At 66.8% G+C, this 19,025-nt stretch overlaps 2 protein-coding genes across 3 annotated transcripts; one reads left to right on the top strand and one right to left on the bottom strand.

Annotated features, from left to right (window-relative positions):
- The first annotated feature begins 845 nt into the window (after positions 1–845).
- NUDT18 (nudix hydrolase 18) lies at positions 846–5,083 on the top strand. Its single transcript, XM_038166801.2, has 4 exons — positions 846–935; positions 2,788–3,081; positions 3,166–3,379; positions 4,135–5,083. Exons 2-4 carry the CDS (start codon positions 2,929–2,931, stop codon positions 4,734–4,736), a joined length of 969 nt encoding a protein of 322 aa, XP_038022729.2. The 5' UTR covers positions 846–935; positions 2,788–2,928; the 3' UTR covers positions 4,737–5,083.
- An 84-nt stretch (positions 5,084–5,167) lies between these two features.
- FHIP2B (FHF complex subunit HOOK interacting protein 2B) lies at positions 5,168–10,445 on the bottom strand. Of its 2 annotated transcripts, none has more exons than XM_038166969.2 (16): positions 10,275–10,445; positions 10,118–10,196; positions 9,290–9,459; positions 8,865–8,969; positions 8,468–8,590; positions 8,254–8,385; positions 7,969–8,165; positions 7,782–7,890; positions 7,630–7,706; positions 7,330–7,540; positions 6,951–7,240; positions 6,782–6,872; positions 6,549–6,692; positions 6,092–6,232; positions 5,892–5,992; positions 5,168–5,781 (listed from the first exon to the last, which is right to left on the bottom strand). In XM_038166969.2, the coding sequence occupies exons 1-16, from the start codon at positions 10,317–10,319 to the stop codon at positions 5,676–5,678; spliced, it is 2,121 nt and encodes a 706-aa protein (XP_038022897.2). In that variant the 5' UTR covers positions 10,320–10,445; the 3' UTR covers positions 5,168–5,675. The 2 variants fall into 2 exon arrangements, with proteins under 2 accessions (XP_038022897.2, XP_038022898.2); XM_038166970.2 differs by having other exon boundaries at positions 7,330–7,519; positions 10,275–10,442.
- Between the last annotated feature and the right edge of the window lie 8,580 nt (positions 10,446–19,025).

The raw sequence follows: 19,025 nt of genomic DNA, 5'->3' as shown, positions 1-19,025 counted from the left end.
GGTGCAACAAACACCATGCAACAAGCACTGTGCAATGGTCATCGTGCAATTAGCACTGCAGTGGTCAGTGTGCAATTAGCATCGTGCAATTAGCACCACCTGGTTAGCACCCTGCAATGAGCACCATGCAATGGTCACCCCCAATGGCCACCATGTAATTAGCACCGTGCAACGGTCATGGTGCAATTAGCACCGTGCAATGGTCACTGTGCAATGAGCACCATGCAATGAGCAGTGCAATGGTCAGCGTGCAATTAGCACCATGCAATTAGCACAGTGCAATGGACACCACGCAACGGTCACTGTGCAATTAGCACTACGCGATTAGCAACATGCAATGGGCACCGTGCAATGGTCACCCCTAATGGCCACCATGCAATTAGCACCGTGCAACGGTCACTGTGCAATTAACACCGTGCAATTAGCACCGTGCAAATGAGCACTGCAATGGTCAGCGTGCAAGGGTCAGCCTGCAATTAACACCGTGAAATTAGCACTATGCGATTAGCAACATGCAATGGTCACCCCCAATGGTCACCATGCAATTAACACCATGCAAGGGTCACCGTGCAATTAGCTCCATGCAATTAGCACCATGCAAATGAGCACTGCAATGGTCAGCGTGCAATTAACACCGTGCAATTAGCACCATGCACCGGTCACCGTGCAATTAGCCCCACCTGGCCAGCACCATGCAATTACCACCATGCAACGGTCACCGCGCAATTAGCACCGCGCAATTAGCACCGCGCAATTAGCACCGCGCACCCCCTGCCCCCCCTCTCCCCTCCCCCTTTAAGGCCAAGCCCCGCCCCCATACCTTTCTCAGAGTGACAAGGGGCTCAGCCAATCGGAGCCTGCCCTGCGGGGCACCCCGACCAATCGGCGGCGAGCGGAGGGGGGCGGGGGGGCCGCGGAGGAGCGGCGGGGACGCGGTGAGTCGGGAGCATGCGCGGGGGGGGGGGGGCCGGGGGGCTGCACCCAGCACCCAGCACCCGCACCCCGCACCCCGCCCCCGCTGCACCCCCGCCGTGCCCCGGCCCCTCCCGTGCTGCCCCCTGCAAAAACCCGGCTGCTGCCCCCCCCCTGCACCCCCCGTACCCTGCAAACCCCATAACCCACCCTAATTGCACCCTGCAGACCCCATAGCCCGGCCCTAATTGCATCCTGGGGTCCCCCCAAACCACCCCTAATTGCACCCTGCAATTCCCCTGGCGCTTTCCTATTGCACCCTGCAAACCCCATAGCCCAGCCCTAATTGCACCCTGCAATCCCCTGGACTGCATCCTATTGCACCCTGGGGTCCCCATAACCCACCCCTAATTGCACCCCCCAATCCCTTGATCCTTCCCCATTGCACCCTGCAAACACCCCTAATTGCACCCTGCCGACCCCATAGCCCGGCCCTAATTGCACCCTGTAATCCCCTGGACCCCTCCCCATTGCACCTTGGGGTCCCCCCAAACCAACCCTAATTGCACCCTGCAGACCCCATAACCCGTCCCCATTGCACCCTGCCGACCCCATAACCCACCCCTAATTGCACCCTGCAATCCCCTGGACCGCACCCTATTGCACCCTGGGGTCCCCATAACCCACCCCTAATTGCACCCTGCAATCCCCATAACCCCTCCCCCATTGCGCCCTGCAATCCCTTGACCCTTCCCCGTTGCACCCTGCAGACCCCATAACCCCTCCCTATTGCACCTTGGGGTCCCCCCAAACCACCCCTAATTGCACCCTGCAAACCCCCTGACCCTTTCCTATTGCACCCCAAAACCCCCTCAAACCATCCCTTATTGCACCCTGCCGACCCCATAACCCACCCCTCATTGCACCCCGCAATCCCTTAGACCCCCCCATTGCACCCCATAACCCCCCCCTAACCACCCCCTGGGTTCCCCCCCCCCCTTCCCCATTGCACCCCCCAATCCCTCTCCCCTTCCCCTTTGCACCCTGCCGACCCCATAACCCCCCCAGCCCCCCACCCCCCTGCACCCTGCAGCCCAGCAGCCCCCCGTGCGCCCTGCACCCCACCTCGCCCCCCTACAGCCCCCCACCGTCCCCGGACCCCTTTCCCCTATGCTCCCCGCCCCCCCTGCACCCCTTCCCCTATAGCCCCCTGCAGTCCAGCACCCCCTGGCCCCCTCCTCCCGCCGACCTCCCCCCACCCTACAGCCCCCCCGGCTCCCCCCTTTTCAGCCTCCCCCAGTCCAGCAGACCCCTTTCCCCCAGTAGCTCCCAGTTTGGCGCCCCCCTTCCCCCCAGCGTCCCCCAGTCCAGCAGCCCAGCAGCCCCCTACCCCCTACAATCCAGCAAGCCCCTCGCCCTCCTCCGCCTCCCCTGCGTCCCCCAATCCAGCACCCCCTTCCCCTACAGGCCCCCCCCCCGCATCCCCAAATCCAGCCAGCTCTTCCCCTGCAGCCCCCCCTCCTGCGCCCCGCAATCCGGACGCCCCTTCCCCTCCTGCGCCCCCCCCTGCCTCCCCCAATCCAGCCAGCCTTACCCTTACGGCCCCTCCCCGGCCCCCCCCAAGCCCCCCGACCCCTTCCCTTTTTATTTCCCCCCCCCTCCGACCCTACAATCCAGCCAGCCCTTCCCCTACAGCACCCCGCTGGGCGTCCCGCAATCCAGCAGCCCCTTCCCTTACCGCACCCCGCCGGGACCCCCTAAGACCCCCGAACCCTTCCCCTATTACGCCCCCCCGCCCCCCCTGCAGCCCGGCAAGCCCTTCCCCTATTACACCCCGCTGCACGCCCCCCAATCCAGCAAACCCTTCCCCTACAGCCCCCCTTTCTCCCCGTGCGCCCCGCAACCCGCCGAGACGCGGCACCGGGGGTGCCCGTCCCCATCGGGGGCTCGGCTGCACGCCCGCCGGGTGCCCCCGCCACCCCAAAACCCCGCAGCCCCTTGAGCAGTGGGGACACCATGGGGGACGCTGCAGAGGAGCTGGACGCGGTGCTCAGCGGTCGGGGTTGGGATTTGGGGGGCACCTACGACGGCACCCCACAACCCGGAGACGCCGTGCGCTTGGGGAGCAGCGCCTGCTACGTGGTCCTGGCCGTGCTGTTCAACGACGAGGTGAGGCAGCGCCCTAAAAACAAATGTCCCCGATCCTATGCGCCCCAGGGAGATCCCAAAAACCCTATTTTTTATCCCAAAAAGGATGGGGTGCTGCTGGTGCAGGAGGCCAAGGCGGAGTGCCGCGGGACGTGGTACCTGCCCGCGGGGCGCATGGAGCCCGGCGAGAGTGTGGTGGCCGCGCTGCGCCGCGAGGTGAAGGAGGAAACGGGGTTGGAGTGCGAGCCCCTCACCCTACTGGCCCTAGAAGAGAGGGGGCCCGCCTGGCTGCGCTTCGTCTTCCTCGCCCGCCCCACCGGTGGGTGATTTGGGGGAAAAAAATTAAGGGGGTGTGGGGTGGGGGCGGCACATGGGGTGCAGCCCCTGCTGGATCCGTGGGTGGTGGCCGGGTGTTGGGGTCCCCTGTTAAGGTCATTGGGTTCTGGGAGCCACAAGGTTTGGGATGGGGGATTGGGGTCCCAAGATGTCCCATGATGGGGTATCAGGGTCCCCAAGAAGTCCCAGGATGGGGTATTGGGGTCCCCAAGAAACTCTGTTGTAGGGTATTAGGGTCCCCAAGAAGCCCCGTGATGGGGTATGAGGATCCTCTGTCAGCCCTGGGATGGGGTATTGGGGTCCCCAAGAAGCCCTGGGATGGGATATCGGGGTCCCCAAGAAGCCCCAGGAGGGGGTATTGGGGTCCCCAGGAAACCCCTTGATGGAGTATTAAGGTCCCCAAGAAGCCCTGTTGTGGGGTATCAGGGTCCCCAATAAATCCTATGATGGGGTATTAGGGTCCCCTACCAGCCCTGTTATGGGGTATTAGGATCCCCATGATGGGGTTTTGGGGTTCCCAAGAAGCCCCATGACGGGACATTAGGGTCCCCAGCCAGTCCTGTGCCAGCAGCACCACCACCAGCTCCTGGCACCCCCTAAAAACCCCATAACGGTGCATCATCCCCGTGGCTCGGTGTTGGTGCCCCCATGCACCCCAAAAAAGCACCTCTCCATATGGGGTCACCGGGGCCCCCCACCATCCCCATACCGGGGTCACCTCTGTCTCCCCCCCCACAGGAGGAACCCTGAAGACCCTGGAGGACGCAGACGCCGAGTCCCTACAGGCCAAGTGGTGGGGGGGGCCCCTGGACCCCCTCCCCCTGCGCGCCCCCGATATCCTCCCCCTCCTCGAGCTGGCCGCCCGCTACCGCCGCAGCCCCCCGCACCCCCCCACGCTGCCCCAGGAGCTTCCCTGCGCCCACCTCTGCTTGAGGCTCTTGGTGGCCTTCACCCCCTGCCCCCCCGGGCACCTTTGGGTGCTGTTGAATATCTCCGGCCCCCCCCGGCTGCCCGTGGTGGCGTGCGGCACCCACCCTACCCAAATCCGCCGGGGGCTGCGCCTGCCCGTGCTGGGGTTCCTGGGGGGCTGCTTGCCCCCCGACCCCCAAATCGGGCCCATGGGGTTGTTGGGGTTGCAGCACCGAGCCGGGGGGCCCGGGGGGGCTGACGGCGTTTGCTTGAATGTTTTGGTGAGCCTCCAACCCCGTGGCGCCGGGGAGGGCCCCCCCCCCGAATTGTGCCACCCCGCTTTCCGCTGGTGGCGCGTGGAGGAGGAGGGTTTGAGGGGGCGCATCCTGCAACGGCTGCGGGAGGGGGGCACGGTGCCCATCCGCAGCTAGCAGCCCCCCCACCCAGCACCCTAGCACCCAAGGGTGCTGTTTGGAGCAATTATTTTTTTTGGGGGGGGGGCGCAGGAGCTGCTCCCACAGATTCGCTTTCCGCGGTGGTGGAGACGGGCTGGGGGTGGAGCGCGTTTTGCCCCCCAGGTGCCAACCCCAAAATGAGGATAGGGATTGGGGAGGGGGGAGCAGAGCTGGAGGTGCAGGGGGGTGAAAGTGAGAGCCCCCCCCCGCGATGTATGGGGCCTGGGGGGTGCTTTGGGGCAGGATCCGACCCCGTGTCCCCCCCTTTTTGTGGGGCGGAGAGCCAGCCCCGGTGGAAATAAATCAGCTGCTGCTTCCTCGCACCCACCTGGCTCCTTGCTGGGATGGGGGGGTCCTGGGGGGGTTTGGGGTGCCCCCCCCGGGGGGGGTAGAGACAGAACCAGAGCTCCCAGCTCAGGGCTTTATTGCGTCCCGTCGTGCCAGCTTGGTGCGCACCGACCCGGCGCCCCCACGCGCCCCCTGCCCCATACAAACGAGGGGCTGTAATTAGCCCTGGGGCCAGCACCTGCCTCGTTAGCCGGCCCCACCTCGGGGTCCCGTGCTGGCGCATCCAATTCTTGCCAAAAATCCCCCCCCTCGAGGACTGGGGGGGCTCTGGGACAGCTCTGCCACGGGGAGCAGGAACCCGATGAGGATGAGGACGAGCAGCGGGGTGCACGCTGTGCCCTGGGGGGCCGCATCCTGCCCGGGGCTCAGCACCCCACACTTCCACGGGCCCCCCCAAATCCTCTCCCACCCCATAGGGCCGGGGGCCGGGGTGCTGTCCCTGTGCCCGTTTTGGGGTCGTGCCACTCGGAGCGGGGTCGGGGAGCGCTCTCCATCTGCCCCCAGCAGCTCCCCTCGCAGCCCGGCCGAGGGAAGGGGGCTCCCGGTGGGGTTTTGGGGTGCAGCGGCTCAGGGGGGGCCCTCGGGGGGGCCCTTGACCAAGGCGATGGCAGCCAGCTCCTTGCAGAACTCCTCCAGCACCACCACCCCCTTGAAGAGCGTCGCGTGCTCCATCCTGCGGGGAGCACCGGGAGCCCCGTGGGGTGCGCGCACCCCCCCGGGGTCCATTTCTTTGTGCCCCCACCCCAAAAAAATATTAAAATCCCGACCCCCCCCAGCACTTACTGCTCGCCGGGGACCAGCCCCAGCAGCTGCTGGCGCACCAGGAGCAGCTTGGCCCTGAAGTGGGGCACGCGTTGGATCCTCTGCATCAGGTCCCCGATCACCTGGGCGCAGGGATGGAGAGGGTCAGGCCCCCATTTCCTCGGTGTTCTCCCCCAAAAAATAATTAAAATTAAAAAAAACCACCCAGGGGGTGGCTTTACCCTGACGAGGACGGAGAAAAGCGAGCGGCAGCCGGGCGCCAGGCTGAGGTAGGGGTCCAGGAGGTACTCGTGGAGGTGGGGATGGGGGAAAGAGGCCAGGAGGGACAGCACCGAGGTCACCTGCAGGTTCAGGCTGTAGGGCTGGGGTGCACAGGGGATGCTCAGGGGGGTGCCAGGAGGTGGCCGGGCTCCCCCCCCAGCTTTGTAGCAAGCCCCCAGCCCTATAAACAGCTGTGAAGGGGGGAGATGCTCTCTGGATGTGGGGTTTTGGGGTGCAGGGCCGGCACCGCGCACCGCTGTGGGGTGCGGAGAGCACGGAGAGGTCCCCTGGGGGGGGGGGTTATGGGGTCGGGGGGGCTCAAAGGGATATTAATGGGGGAGCTGGTGTGGCACCAGGGGGGACAGCACCACGGGGTGCTGCTGCCCCCCCCTGGGGAGCCCCCCAAAGATCCCCTACCTGGTCCAGGATCCGCGCCAGGCGGTCAAACAGCACCTTGAGGAAGCGCCCCTCGTAAAACTGCCCCTCGGGGGGGCAACCGTCGAGGGGCCGGGGGGCCGGGGGCCACCCCCACGAGGCCGCCCTGCTGCGGCTCGCCTGGACCTGGGGGGACGTGGAACAGAGTGGGGTGAGGGCAGGAAAGGGGGGCTGGAGCAGTGAGCACCCCTCCCCAAAAAAAAACCCACCCTCACCATGCCCAAAGCGTCGTGCACGTAGGTGTCGTAGCCGCCTTCCTCCAGGCACGAGGAGGTTTTGGCTTCCTCGGGGACCAGGCAGAGGAAGCTGGAAGAAAGGTGGAGAGGGCAAGGGGAGGAGGTGGGGGGCACGGGGACGCAGCCCCCCCTTTTTGGGGAGCCCTACCTGCTGACCACCTCGCTCACGTGCCCCTTCCCCAGCGGGGATGAGCCCCCTGGGGGCTTTTTTCCCATCCCGAAGCCGTTTTCGGGGAAGCCGTCGGTGAAGTAGGGATCTTCCTCCTCCTCCTCCTCCTCCTCGGGGTCCGGCTCGGGGGCTCCGCGCTCGTCGGGCACGGGGGGGCCGCGCTGGAGGTAGCCCCTCGCCTGCAGGTTCCTCAGCACCAGGCTCAGCACCACCTCCTCGTGGGGCACCCGCAGGAGCTCCTCGAAGAGCCGCAGGCTGGCCAGGCTGATCTGCGGCACGGAATAGGGTGGGGGGGGTTAAGCAGCGTGCCCCCCACCCCTAAAAACCACCCCATGAACCTCCCCGGGACGGGGCTGACCTCATCGGAGAGGTGGTCGCAGCGGTCGATGAGGTGTGCGCGCAGAGGATGGGGGGGGTCCCCTGGGGTTTCGGGGTGCCCCCCGGGCCCCAGCAGGAAGAAAACGAGGCGCTGCAGCAGGGGGGGGGCGCGGAGCTGCCGCACCGTGCCCGACAACACGGCCGTGGCGCTGAGGATGGCGAGCTCTGACCTGGAGGGATGGCACGGAGAGCTGAGAGAGGGGCCCCAAAGGGTTTTTTTCCTTATAAACTGCCCCCCCCCGAAATTATTTTGCCCCTCGTTGCAGGTTTGGGTACTCACATCTGCAGCAGCTGCGGCTGCAGGACGCCTCGGAAAAACTTCTCCTCCACGGCCTCTCCAAGGGCACCCGCCACCAGCTGTGGAAAGGGCACACCCTGAGCCCCGGGATGGGCACCCCGTGCTTGGGGGGGGGTCCCTTTGGTGCTCCCTACCGGGTGGGCGCCCGCCACGAGCTCATCCAAAAAATCCAACCAGCAGAAAAAAGCCACCAGGCTCTCCTTCCCCGCGAAGTCCCCGGCACCTCCGGCATCCCCCGGCGACCTGCGGGGCGCAGAGCCTGCAGAAACGGGGGTGAAACCCCCCCGCCCACCCCGGTGGGCAACCGGTGGCCACTTTTACCTCCAGCTGGCCCTGCCCATGGCCAGGACGTCGTCGGGGTGGGCGCAGGGGGGCACGGCACCGTGGAGGTGGCAGAGGTGCTCGCTCAGCAGCTGGCACAGGGCGCCGCTGCGCACCAGGCAGGCTGCGGCCGCCTCCTGGGGCAGCTTCGTCAGCAGGAGCAAGTTTTCCCGAGCCTTCAGCGCCACCCTGCTCGCCTGCGAGGAAGAGGAGGAGGAAGAGGTGGTGGCAGGAGCCCTGCTGTGTCCATCAGCCCCCCCCCTTGCCTGCCTTTGCCCCCCCTACCTGGCTTTTGCACAGCCCCACCAAGGAGGTGACGAGGTTGCCGTCCCTCCGTGCCGGGGGATGCTCCGCACCCTCTCCGGGGGGGGTGCCGGGCTGCTCTTGAGCCTTCCTCCCGTTCAGGATGCTCTTACCCTGGAGAGGAAGAGGATGGAGGCCAGGAGCTTCCTCCTAAAGCACCAAACCCCCCCGGGGAAGGAAGGGGGGGGCTGCGCACCTCCAGGATGTAAGCCAGCAGGGTGGGATCCTGCTGGATCTTGGCGCAGAGCACGGCGGCGAATTGCGCCTCCTCCTTCTCCGTGCCCGAGCCCAGGGGGTGCCCGCTGAGCTGCAGCAGCTTCTGAAATTATTTTTGGGGGGGGAGAAAAGAAGACAAGGAGCTGCTCGGCTGCCCTGCCCGGCACCATGCGCTGCCAGGGGTGGGGATCAGCATTTTGGGGTGACTCAGTGTCTGCGGCAGCACCAGGGCCAGTCCCGGCACGCAGCGGCACCGCCGAGCCCCTGCGCATGGTGTTTTTTTTTTTGGGGGGGGGGGTAAACGCGGCGTTTCCCAGCCCCCTGGGGTTATTGTGGGGGGGCACGGAGCAGCCCCCTACCCACCCCACCACGCTCACCTGCACCGGCCTGTGCACGTTGAGGTAGTGCAGGAGGGGGTGCTGCACCTGGCCCAGCACCCGGCTGAAGAAGAGGAGGACCTGCTGCCTCATCCCGGGGGGGTACTGGAAAGGAAAGGAGGGGAGGGGGTCAGCCCCCTCATTTGGGTGCCCCCAAGCACCCACCGAGCTCCACAACCCCCCCTCGGTGCGGGTTTGCTGCTCCCCAAAGTGAGGCAACGCCCCCAGGACCCCCACCCGGGTTCCTTTCCCTTTGGAAATCACGGATTTTGGTTCCCTCATGCCAAAAAAAAAAAGAAAAAAAAAAAAGAGCCGCTCTATTTAGGCAACAATTACTTAAAGAGGCACCTCAAAAAAGCTTGTGGGAGCGCCGCGCCGTGCGCCCCCGCCTCCTGGCACCCATGGGTGCCCCCCCGGCCTCCTACCTCCGCCTTGCCCAGCGTGCTGAGGGTCTCCAGGACCTTGTGCTGCAGCAGGTACTCGAGGCACGGCCCGGCCTCCCCCGCCGGGTGCTGCTTCTCCTCGTACACCAGGATGTCCAGCATCTGCTTGAGGCGCCAGGGAATGTCGGTCTGCTTGGCGGGGGTGCTCTCGTCTGCGGGCACGGAGCGGGGTGAGAGGGGGGGATACGTTTTTTGGGGGTGCCCCCTCGCGCTCCCCAGGCTTTGAATTCTCTCCTCCAGAGCGGGAGCGACGCTAGATGGCAATGTGAGGAGGATGGAGACCCAGAAGCACCCGAGGTCGCTGCCTCCGCTCGGGGCCTAGCGAGTTGCCGCCGGCTTCCCGGTATCGGGGGCACGGTGCCGGTGGGGAAAAGGGAAGGCTGAAAAGCTCAAGGCTCTGTTTTGGTGCTCCGGGGGAATTAGGAGGATACGACCTCCATGGGATCCAGGAGAGGGTGCCCCAGCTGGAGCCCTGCCACCCAGGCCAGCCGCGGTGCAGCGGGGTCGGCACCGTGCCCCGTTACCGCACGGTGACCCCTTGCTGAGCACCAGGACCTCACTTCCAGGACTTCTGAGCCTGATTTGGGGTTTGGGGACCCCCTCCCTGGGCGTGGGAACGCAGCTCCCACACCACAGGACCCCACCTTGGGGCGTGGAGACCTCAGATTAAAGCACGGGGACCCCAGCTGAGGGCAGGGGGACCCCAATTTAGGGCGCGGAGACCCCAACTTTTGGCACAGGGACCCCAATTTAGGGCACGGCGATCCCAGTTTAGGGCACGGCGACCCCCCCCCCGAAGCCCCCACTCACCCGTAGCCTCCAGGTAGTAGCCGGTGATGCCTTTCCAGTGCTCGGTGAACGCCTCCAGCAGGTCCACGCTGGGCTCCCGCTGCGCACACCGGGGCCGCGGTCAGGGGCGCACGGACCCCCCCCCCCTTCCCCGACCCCACTGCACCCCCCCGCTCACCGTTTCCACCGCCTGCTGCAGGAGAGCTCCTAAACGGCTCAGCATGGCTGTGCCCGGCCCTATAACCGGCCCTATAAGCGGTCCAAGGCACCGGATCCGGTGCGCCCCCGGTGCGCCCCCGGTGCGCGCTGGCTCCGCCCGGCGCCGTGCGGGGAGGGCGGTGCGGGGACGGCGCCTCCCCCGGCTGGGATCTGGGGCGGGGAGAGGGGGGGGGACTCGGGGAATGGGGCTGGGTTGGGGGCTGGAGGGGTCTTTGGGGTTAGGGGGGGGTGGGAAAGTGGCTGGCAGTAAAGCGGAGAAGGGTGGGGGTGGGGATGGAGTCATGGGGTGGCCCCCCCTGGGCACACAAGGATGGGGACAGCACCCCAAAACATCCGTATACACATGGGGACAGCCCCCCCGTTGACATCAGGATGGGGACAGCCCCCCCAAATGTCCATATACACATGGGAACAGCCCCCCCGTGCACATCAGGATGGGGACAGCCCCCCCAAATGTCCATATACACTTGGGGACAGCCCCCCCGTGCACACCAGGATGGAGAGATCCCCCCCCAAACACCCATATACATATGGGGACAGCCCCCCCGTGCACACCCAGATAGGGACAGCCCCCCCAAAACACCCCAAAGGGGACGCCCAGCCCCGCTGTGACCCGCTCCTCCTTGCAGGGAGAGCAGCAGCCGGCCAGCCCTCTGGCACAGCCCCTCTCACCTCCTCCCGTGACACTTTTTGGGAGAAGCCAAGTTTTATGATTATTTAATCCTTTTAAAAAACAAAAATAATAAAAATAATAAAAAAATATGTTTCCATGATTAAAAACAAGCCACGACAAACACAGCTGCCTCCAAGCAGCCTGGCGCAGCTGCAGCCACTGAGCAGAGCCCCGGCCCCACTGCGGGGTCAGGACCCCCGAGCAGCCCCCCCTGTGCTCCGTGGCCCCCCCATTGCTCGGTCCTGGGGTTCACCCGTGCGAGAAGGGGTCCCTGGGGGGGGGATTTGAGGGGGGCCTGGTTTGGACCAGCCCCACAGGAGAGGCTGCAAACTGGGAAAAATCTGCGCCCCGGCTGCAGCGGAGAAATTGCAGCCCCACTTTTGGCGAGTTTGCGTGTGCGGATATATAAAATTGATATAAAATGGATCAAAAACGGCTAGGCAGGTGTAGGCGCGGCGTCGATACTGGAGGCTGGTCCTGCACGATCCACGTGCAGCACGAGGTTGGGCTGCCAGGTGCCCGGCGTGGCGGGGGCTGCCCCGGTGCCGCTCACTTCGCAGCCTTCATCTCCCACTCCTGCGAGGTCCCGAAACACGAGGGGGTCACCCCAAGGGTGCTGGGCCCCCAAAAAAAGGTCCCAGAGCTCTCGTTGTGCCCTCATCACCTGAACTCTGCCGTACCTTTCTCTGCTGGAGGACTTTTCCCTTCTCCACGACGCCCGCCGAGGGCGAGCGCTTCAGGGCGCTGCGGGCGGACGCCGTGCGCCTCAGGAGCGGGGAGAGGAAGGAGCCCTGCTGGGAAAACCGAGCTGGGAGAGCCAAAAAGGGCTATCCGCTCCCCAAAACCCCCCTCCGAGCAGTGCACGGAGCCCCTGCCCTCCCCACGGACCCCCGCCGTGGCCCACCCGTCTCCCCCCTGCCCCAGGGACCCCCACCTCGGAGGCAGCCGAGCTGGCGGTGGCGGCGATGTGGCCCCTCAGGGACTTGCCGATGGCCAGCAGGTTCATCTCGGAGCCAGCCTTCATCCTGCTCTTCCCCCTGCGAGCCCTTTCCATCTGCCCCACCTTCTCCTCCAGCTTGGGGAACGCTCTCCTCCTCCCTGCGGGGACAGCGGGGCGCTGCCGGGCACGGGCACGACCCTAATTGGGGTTGGGTGCCCAAGCGGAGCCCCCCGGGGGTCCTACCGATGAGGAAATCCAAACCTTCCGGAGCCCCTTTCCTCTCGGGCAGCGTCAGGGTGCACTGGGCTGGGGAGAAATCCCTGCTGCGAGCTGGTGCTGGGGGAAGGAGGAAAGCTGGAGGGAGCACGGCGCGGCACCGAACCACCCAGCACCCCAAGGCGAGGGACCACGGAGGGTGTTTGAAGCCAGCCGGGGCCAAATCCCGCTGCTTCCCAAATCCTTCCCACCCCATCCAGCCCCTTCTCACCTCCCTGCGAGGGCACGGAGCTGCTGCAGGTGCCGGACGCGGGTCTCCGGCGCTGCCCGTGCACGGCTCCATCCAAGCTCTGCTGCTGAAGGAAAAACCAAGAAAAATTGGTGGCCGAGGAGCCAGCGGGGGGCTGGCCCCCTCTCCCCGACCCCATTTCGGGGGGCTGAGGGCTCTGGGCTGAGGTTACCAGCCGCTGCAGCCGCTCCGTGTTGGGGTGCCCGGAGGGGTCGTCCATGTAGGCGTTGGGGGTCGGGAAGCGGCGCAGCAGCAACCCGCTGCAAGCAGGAGAAAGTTGGGGAGGGGGCTTAATTAATTCCTTAATTAATTCCTTAATTAATTAATTCCCCCGGGGCAGCAGCGGTCGTGCTCCATCCAAAATCTCCTCACCCTGCTCCGTCTCCCAGCCTGGGGGGCTCCTCCTGGGGGCTGGCAGCGGCCCCCCCCCGTCCTCCCCTGGCCCGCAGGGTTTTCAGCCAAGCCTCCCTCTCCTCCTCCGAGCGGGCCTGGGGTGGGGCAGAGGGGATGTGGGCAGGGGGTGCCCCCCCCCTCCCCAATTATTTTTTTTTTGGGGCACCCTAGGGTGCCAAAGGGGAGCCGCTCACCTGCAGCAGGGCGAGCTCCCGGCCCCGCTGAGCCACGCAGATTCGGAGGTGCCGGGGGGAGCCCCCGGGGGGAGCGGGGGTGACCTCGCAGCCGTCCAGCAGCAGGGCGCAGACGGGGCCCGGAGCCCCCCCCCCGTTTTCCTCGGGGAACCTGCGCAGGGCCCCCTGCACCGCGCACCACAGCCGCCGCCAGCGCCCGCGCAGCCGCAGCGCCAGGAACCCTGTGGGATCACCCCCCCAAACCCCACCCCATAATATCAGCAGCAGGGTCCTGGGGACGTGGCGCTGCTCGGGGACACCCCCGGGGGCACCTCACCTCCTTTAGGGTCCTCTCTGGGGTTTTGGGATGCTTCCTCCTGCTCCTCTTCCTCCTTCGAGCCCAGCCGGAGCGCCTGGGGATGGAGAGGGGGGGAGCCCCGTCCCCATGGGGTCTGGGCACCCCGTCCCCACCCTAAAACCACCCCAGCATGTCCCGATGGGGACAGCGGGGTGGGATTTTGGGGTGTCTGTGGTTTATTTGGGGGAAATGAGCGGCTCACCCTGCTGAGCCTGCTGGGGGGCGATGCTGGGGGGCTGTGGGGTGCCAGCCCGCTGGGGGAGTTGCTGCTGACCTCCTCGATCACCTGCAGAGGGGACAGGGAGGGGGCTGCAGCCCCTGCACGTGGGGGTGGGGATGGGATTGGGATTGGGATGGGAACTGGGAATGGGATGGGACAGGAACTGGGATGGGAGCTGGGAATGGGATTGGGATGGGAAATGGGGATGGGATGGGAAATGGGGATGGGATTGGGATGAGATAGGAGTTAGGGATGGGGATGGGATGGGAACTGGGAATGGGATGGGAAATGGGGATAGGACAGGAACTGGGATGGGAGCTGGGAATGGGATGGAAACTGGAGATGGGATGGAGATGGGGATGGGACTGGAACTGGAATGGGATGGGGGCTGGGAATGGGATGGGAACTGGGAATGAGATGGGAACTGGGGATGGAATGGGAGCTGGGGATAGAATGGGAGCTGGGGATGGGAACTGGGAATGGGATGGAACTGGAAATGGGATGGGAACTGGGGATAGGACAGGAGCTGGGAATGGGACAGGAGCCAGAGACGATTTGGGATCTGGGAATGGCCCAGGAACCAGACACAGCCACGACACCCCCCAACCCATCACACACCCCCGCAGGGCTGCACCCCCATTCCCCCCCCATTCCCCCCTTACCCCCCAGCCCCAAACCCTGCCCGCGCAGAGCCCTGCCAGGCTGCGACACCTCCAAACCTTCCTCCAGTCCTCCGCCTGCTGCCGGCTCGGGAAGCCGATGACCAGCGCCTCGCCCGCCGGCCCCGTCACCTTCAGCGCCCGCGGCAGCTTCTTGCTCCCCGTGCCCTTGGAGGCCACCCGGCACCCCCTCAGCTCCAGCTCCAGCACCGGCTGCGGGTCCGCGGCACGCCTGAAACCCTTGGGGGGGGTCGGATACACGGCGGGGGTCACCCACGGCACGGGGAGCACGGGGACCCCCTTGCTCGCCCCGTGCGCCCCAAATTTCCTGCCTCGCACCAGCAGCGCGTGCTCGCGGACGATGAAAAGCTGCTTGGCCCAGCGCCCCAGCCAGCGTTTCCTCCAGAGGAAGCCGCAGAGCTGAGCCTCGGGGCGGCCGGGGGGCTCGTTTGGAAGGGGGGGGCCGCCGGCCGGTGGTCGCCGGAGGTAGTGGGCACGGTCCTGGGCACGGTCGGGCAGGGGCGCAGCGTCCTCGTCCTCCCCGTAGGACTCGTAGTGGCTGCTGTCGGTGTCGGCGCCGCCTGCGAGCCCAAGTGGGGGCCTCGGGAGGGTGCTGGGGGCACTTGGTGGGGTGGGGGGGGGCAAGGGAGGGGGTGTCGGGTGCTCACCAGAGCCGCTGCACCCCCCAGGGCCGAAGGGTTCGGTGTCCTCGTAGGAGTCGTCGGGCGGTGGGGATGGAGAGGTGCTCGGTGAGGTGCTCTGTGGGGGGGGAAACAGGGTGCTGGGGGGTGCTGCTTGGCCCCGGGGGGGGCAAAAAATGGGTGGGTGCCCCAAAAAATGGGTGGGTGCCCCAAAAAATGGATGGGTGCCCAAAAGATTGCCCAAAAAGTGGGTGGGGGGCTCGTGTGCCACCCTCCCCAGAGCAGCCCCCCAGCCCCATATGAGCGAGGTTGCAGCGGCTCCTGGCACCCCCCTGTCCCCCCCCCACGCCCCCCTTTGCCCCCCCCACGTCCGTACCCCACCGTGGGGGCTCTGGGTGCTGCCCGGGCGGCGCTCGCACGCTCTCCCTCCCCTTGCATCCTGCGTCCTGGTTCCTTGGAGAGGGGGGGGGGACACAGAAAAGGATTACACGGGGGGGGGCAGCGAAGATCCGGACCCCCAAATGGGGCTGTGCATGACACGGGGAGGGGGGGGCGCAGGGCTTGGGTCGGACTCACCCGAATTATCCCGGCCCTGGGGGGTCCCGAGGAGGGCGAGAGGCAGCGCATGCTCATGTACTCTGCATCCTCTGCTGCGAGGGGGGGGGGGGAGAGCAGAGTCACGACCCCTGCCCCCCTCCCCGGGGCCTTGGCACCCCCCCCCCGCCCCCAAAACCCTGCGCTCACACTGGGGGCTCTGCAGCCGCCGCAGGAGCTCGGCCACCGACTTCTTCTTGGCTCTGGCCTCGGCGCTGAGGCTCTCGCGGTCCAGGATGAGCAGGAAGGAGCGCAGGTCGCACAGGAGCCTGTCCAGGTCTTGGGGGGGGGGGGACAGGGATGGGGTTGGGGACAGGGTTGGGGACGTGCCAGTGGTGACTTCGTGCCCTGTGCCCCCCCCTGCTCGGCACAATTCCCCTATTGATGCCCCCAGGGGAGGGGGCCGGGTGCTGAAGGCCCCCTCTGTGCCGGCACACAGCGGGGTTGTTCCAGGTTTGGGCGAGGGGAGAGCAGCACCCGGGGGGCTGAGCCGTGAGGAAGAGGAGGAGGGTGATGAAGGCTCCTCGGGGCATGCCCCAAAATCCCCTCCGGGGGCTGGGGAGGGCAGGGAGCAGCGGGATCAGTGCCGGGACCCCTGTCCCGTGCCGGGGTGGGGGCACCCTACAGGCCAAGGGGTTGCTTTGTGCCTCCTCGCCGTGGCCGGAGCGCAAGGAGAGGACCCCCCCAGCCCCCAAAAGCTGCCCCCATCAGCTCCACATCCCGAACCCCAAACCCTCCTGCTGCAGATGCCCCCCCCCAGCTCCGAGCCTCCTCCTGCTCTGGGATCCCCCCAGGAGCCAGATTTTGCGCCCCCGTGGTGCCCCCCCCGGCACCCCCGTGCCATGCGCCCACCCCCGGGGGCTTTATCTGGATGCGACGCAGCCCCACGGAGGGCAGCAGCCCCCCCAGGGAAGGGGGCAGCCGGTGGTGGGGGACGTGGGAGAAGCCCCCCATGGAGGCACGGGTACGGGGGGGCCCCGACCTCCCCTCCTGGCCTCATCCCATAGCCGGGGAGCCCGGGGTGCGCCTGGGGAAGGAGGGTGGGGAGGGGGGGGGGAGGAAACATCTGGCAGGGCAGCGAGGCTGAGCAATGCCGGAGCCGGGCCCAAACATCTGGATTGCCCTGGAAACTGGGGATGGAAACTGGGGGGGGGGGGGGACGGAGCTGGGAGCTCCCCGGGGTGCTGGGGGGTGGAGGAGGAGGAGGGGGGGGTGGGAGGAGGGGGGGGGGTTGGGGAAGGGCAGGGTGCCCGGTGTGCCTGGCTCTCCCTCTCCCTCCCTTTCTCCTCTCTCCTCCACCCAGGCCGAATTCCTGGGCCATGACATCTCCGGCCACTCGCTCCCCCAGCCTCCAGCCTCGGCCTCCACCCCCCCGGACCTTCCTCTGCTCCCTCACCCCCCCCTCATCATCATCACCACCCCCCCTCATCAGCATCACCCCCACCCCTCGGTGCCCCCCGGCTTTCCAAAGGTGCCCGGCGCGCCCTCGGGTGCGCAGCAGGCAGGGGTTTGGGGGGGGGGCTGCCCTCCGTGGTGCCCCCCCCGTGCCAAACTCCAGCTCCTGGGGTTGGGGGGATGCAGTAGAGGCAAAAAGCAGCCTCCTCGGTCTTTTGGGGGGGGTGTGGGGGGGTGAGGAGAACCCCCCCAAAACTCGGAGCTGTCTCCCAGCGCTGCGCCCTGCGCCCGCTGCCATCCCCGAGGAGGAAGAGGAGGAGGAGGAGGAAGGGTCACCCAACGGATGCCACCCAAAGGATGAGGTCTGGACCCCCACGAAGGGCATGGGGGGGGGGTTTGAGGGTGTTGTTTTTTTTTTTTTGGGGGGGAGCAGCAGCCCCGGAGCACCCCAGGGAGCGTGGAGGCTCCGGCCAAGCGCGGGGCGGGTGACTCAGCCTGGAGCTGCTCCCAGCCGCAGCGTGACCCCGTGCTGCGGGGGGGGGCTCAGGGACACGGCTCCAGGGCGGGGGGGGGGGTCCCTGTCCCACACCCCCCCCTCCGCCGCTGAGCCCCCAAAACTGGGGGAAAGAAGCCCACGGAGGGAGCAGCCGGCCCCACTTGGGGGCACCCCAATTCCCCCCCCCCGTGTACCCCCCTCCCCAAAAACAGGCACCTCCTGGCCCCCTCCCTCCCCAGCGCCCCCCCCCCTTGCTCTCAACCCCCCCGGGACACCCCCATTCCCGGGACCCCCCCCCCCCGCCCTGCTGCACCCTTTTGGCACCCTGCACAGCCTCTGCCCTCTCCATTACCTCTTTGCAAGCTCGCCCCCCACAGCTTCACACGCCCCCAGCTTTGTGCCCCCCCCCCCCGTTTTGCACCAGTTTTGCACCCCCAGCTTCACACCCCCACGTTTTGCCCCCCCCAGATTTCCCCCCCAAGTTTGCACCCCCCAGATCCGCACCCCCTATTTTTGTACCCCCAGGTTTGCACCCCCCTGGCTTACACCCCCCGAGTTTCCCCCCCCAGGTGCACCCCCAGCTTTGCACCCCCCCCCGGGATGCACCCCCAAGGTTCGCACCCCCCCCGCTTCACACCCCCTGGATTTGCACCCCCCCAATTTTACCCCCCCGATTTCCCCCCCCACTTTTGCGCCCCCACAGTTCGCACCCCCCACTTCGCCCCCCCCAATTTCCCCCCCCACCTTTGCACTCCCCCGGTTCCCACCCCCCCACTTCCCACCCCCCACCTTCGCCCCCCCAATATTTGCACCCCCAGATTTCCACCCCCCCCAGTCCCGTTTCACACCCCCAAATTTCGGGTCCCCCCCCCCCCTCTCCACGGTACCTCCGTGCCGCGCCATGGTGCGCGCAGCGCTCACATTGCGCGCCCGGGGCCGGGGTTGCGCGCGCCCGGCCGGGCTCGCACCCGCCCCGGGGACCCAAAACGCCTCGGAGCCGGGGGGGGGGGAAGGCGGAGAAGTCCCCCCCCCCAAAAAAAAATTAAAATAAGCGCAGCACCGCCGCCTGCAGGGCTGGGGAGGGAAGGAGCCCAGGAGTAAAGCCAGGTCACCTTTAATCGGAAGCAACAACGCGCACCGGCACGGGGCGGGGGGGGGGGGGGGGGCCGGAATTAAATCCCAGAAAGTGACTCGAGACCCCCCCCCCAAAGACCCCCCCCCCGGGGTGAAAATCCCGGATTTAAAATCCCGGATTTGTACTCCTGGGGGGGGGTTGTGCAGGGGAATGGTGAAAGGCAGCGCGGGGGCCGGTGCGCAATTGGCGGGGTTTTGCCCCCAAAATTTACATTCGGAGCGGCCCCAGCGGGGGGGGGCAGCGGCTGGAAACGGGGGGGGGGGGCAGCGTGTATGGGGGGGTGCGGGGGGGGGGCTCTGCCCCCAAAATTTGTGCCCGAAGAAGGTGCTGGGGGGGGGGGGGGGGGGAAGCTGCACAGGGGGGCAGCACCTAGTGCCCTGCTGCGACCCCCCCCCTAATTTCCCCCCCCGTTTCCCTATTTCACCCCCCCCCCCAAAAGGCCATCTGCACTCACACACACACACACCCCCCAAGCTCAGGAGCTGCCCCCCCCAGCCCTGCCAAGCCCCCCCCCCCCAATTTTCTAGC

This window comes from Anas platyrhynchos, chromosome 23 (genome assembly GCF_047663525.1).
Source record: "Anas platyrhynchos isolate ZD024472 breed Pekin duck chromosome 23, IASCAAS_PekinDuck_T2T, whole genome shotgun sequence".
NCBI classification, from domain to species: domain Eukaryota; kingdom Metazoa; phylum Chordata; class Aves; order Anseriformes; family Anatidae; genus Anas; species Anas platyrhynchos.
This window is presented reverse-complemented; position numbering and strand designations above follow the sequence as displayed.

Coding starts and splice junctions, on each gene's coding strand:
- NUDT18 (XM_038166801.2), top strand. CDS start 2,929: ATGGGGGACGCTGCAGAGGAGCTGGACGCGGTGCTCAGCGGTCGGGGT. Junction 3,082..3,165: donor CCGTGCTGTTCAACGACGAG/GTGAGGCAGCGC, acceptor TATCCCAAAAAG/GATGGGGTGCTGCTGGTGCA. Junction 3,380..4,134: donor CTTCCTCGCCCGCCCCACCG/GTGGGTGATTTG, acceptor CCCCCCCCACAG/GAGGAACCCTGAAGACCCTG.
- FHIP2B (XM_038166969.2), bottom strand. CDS start 10,319: ATGCTGAGCCGTTTAGGAGCTCTCCTGCAGCAGGCGGTGGAAACG. Junction 8,166..8,253: donor TGGGGCTGTGCAAAAGCCAG/GTAGGGGGGGCA, acceptor TCTTCCTCGCAG/GCGAGCAGGGTGGCGCTGAA. Junction 5,782..5,891: donor GGGCTGGTCCCCGGCGAGCA/GTAAGTGCTGGG, acceptor TGCTCCCCGCAG/GATGGAGCACGCGACGCTCT.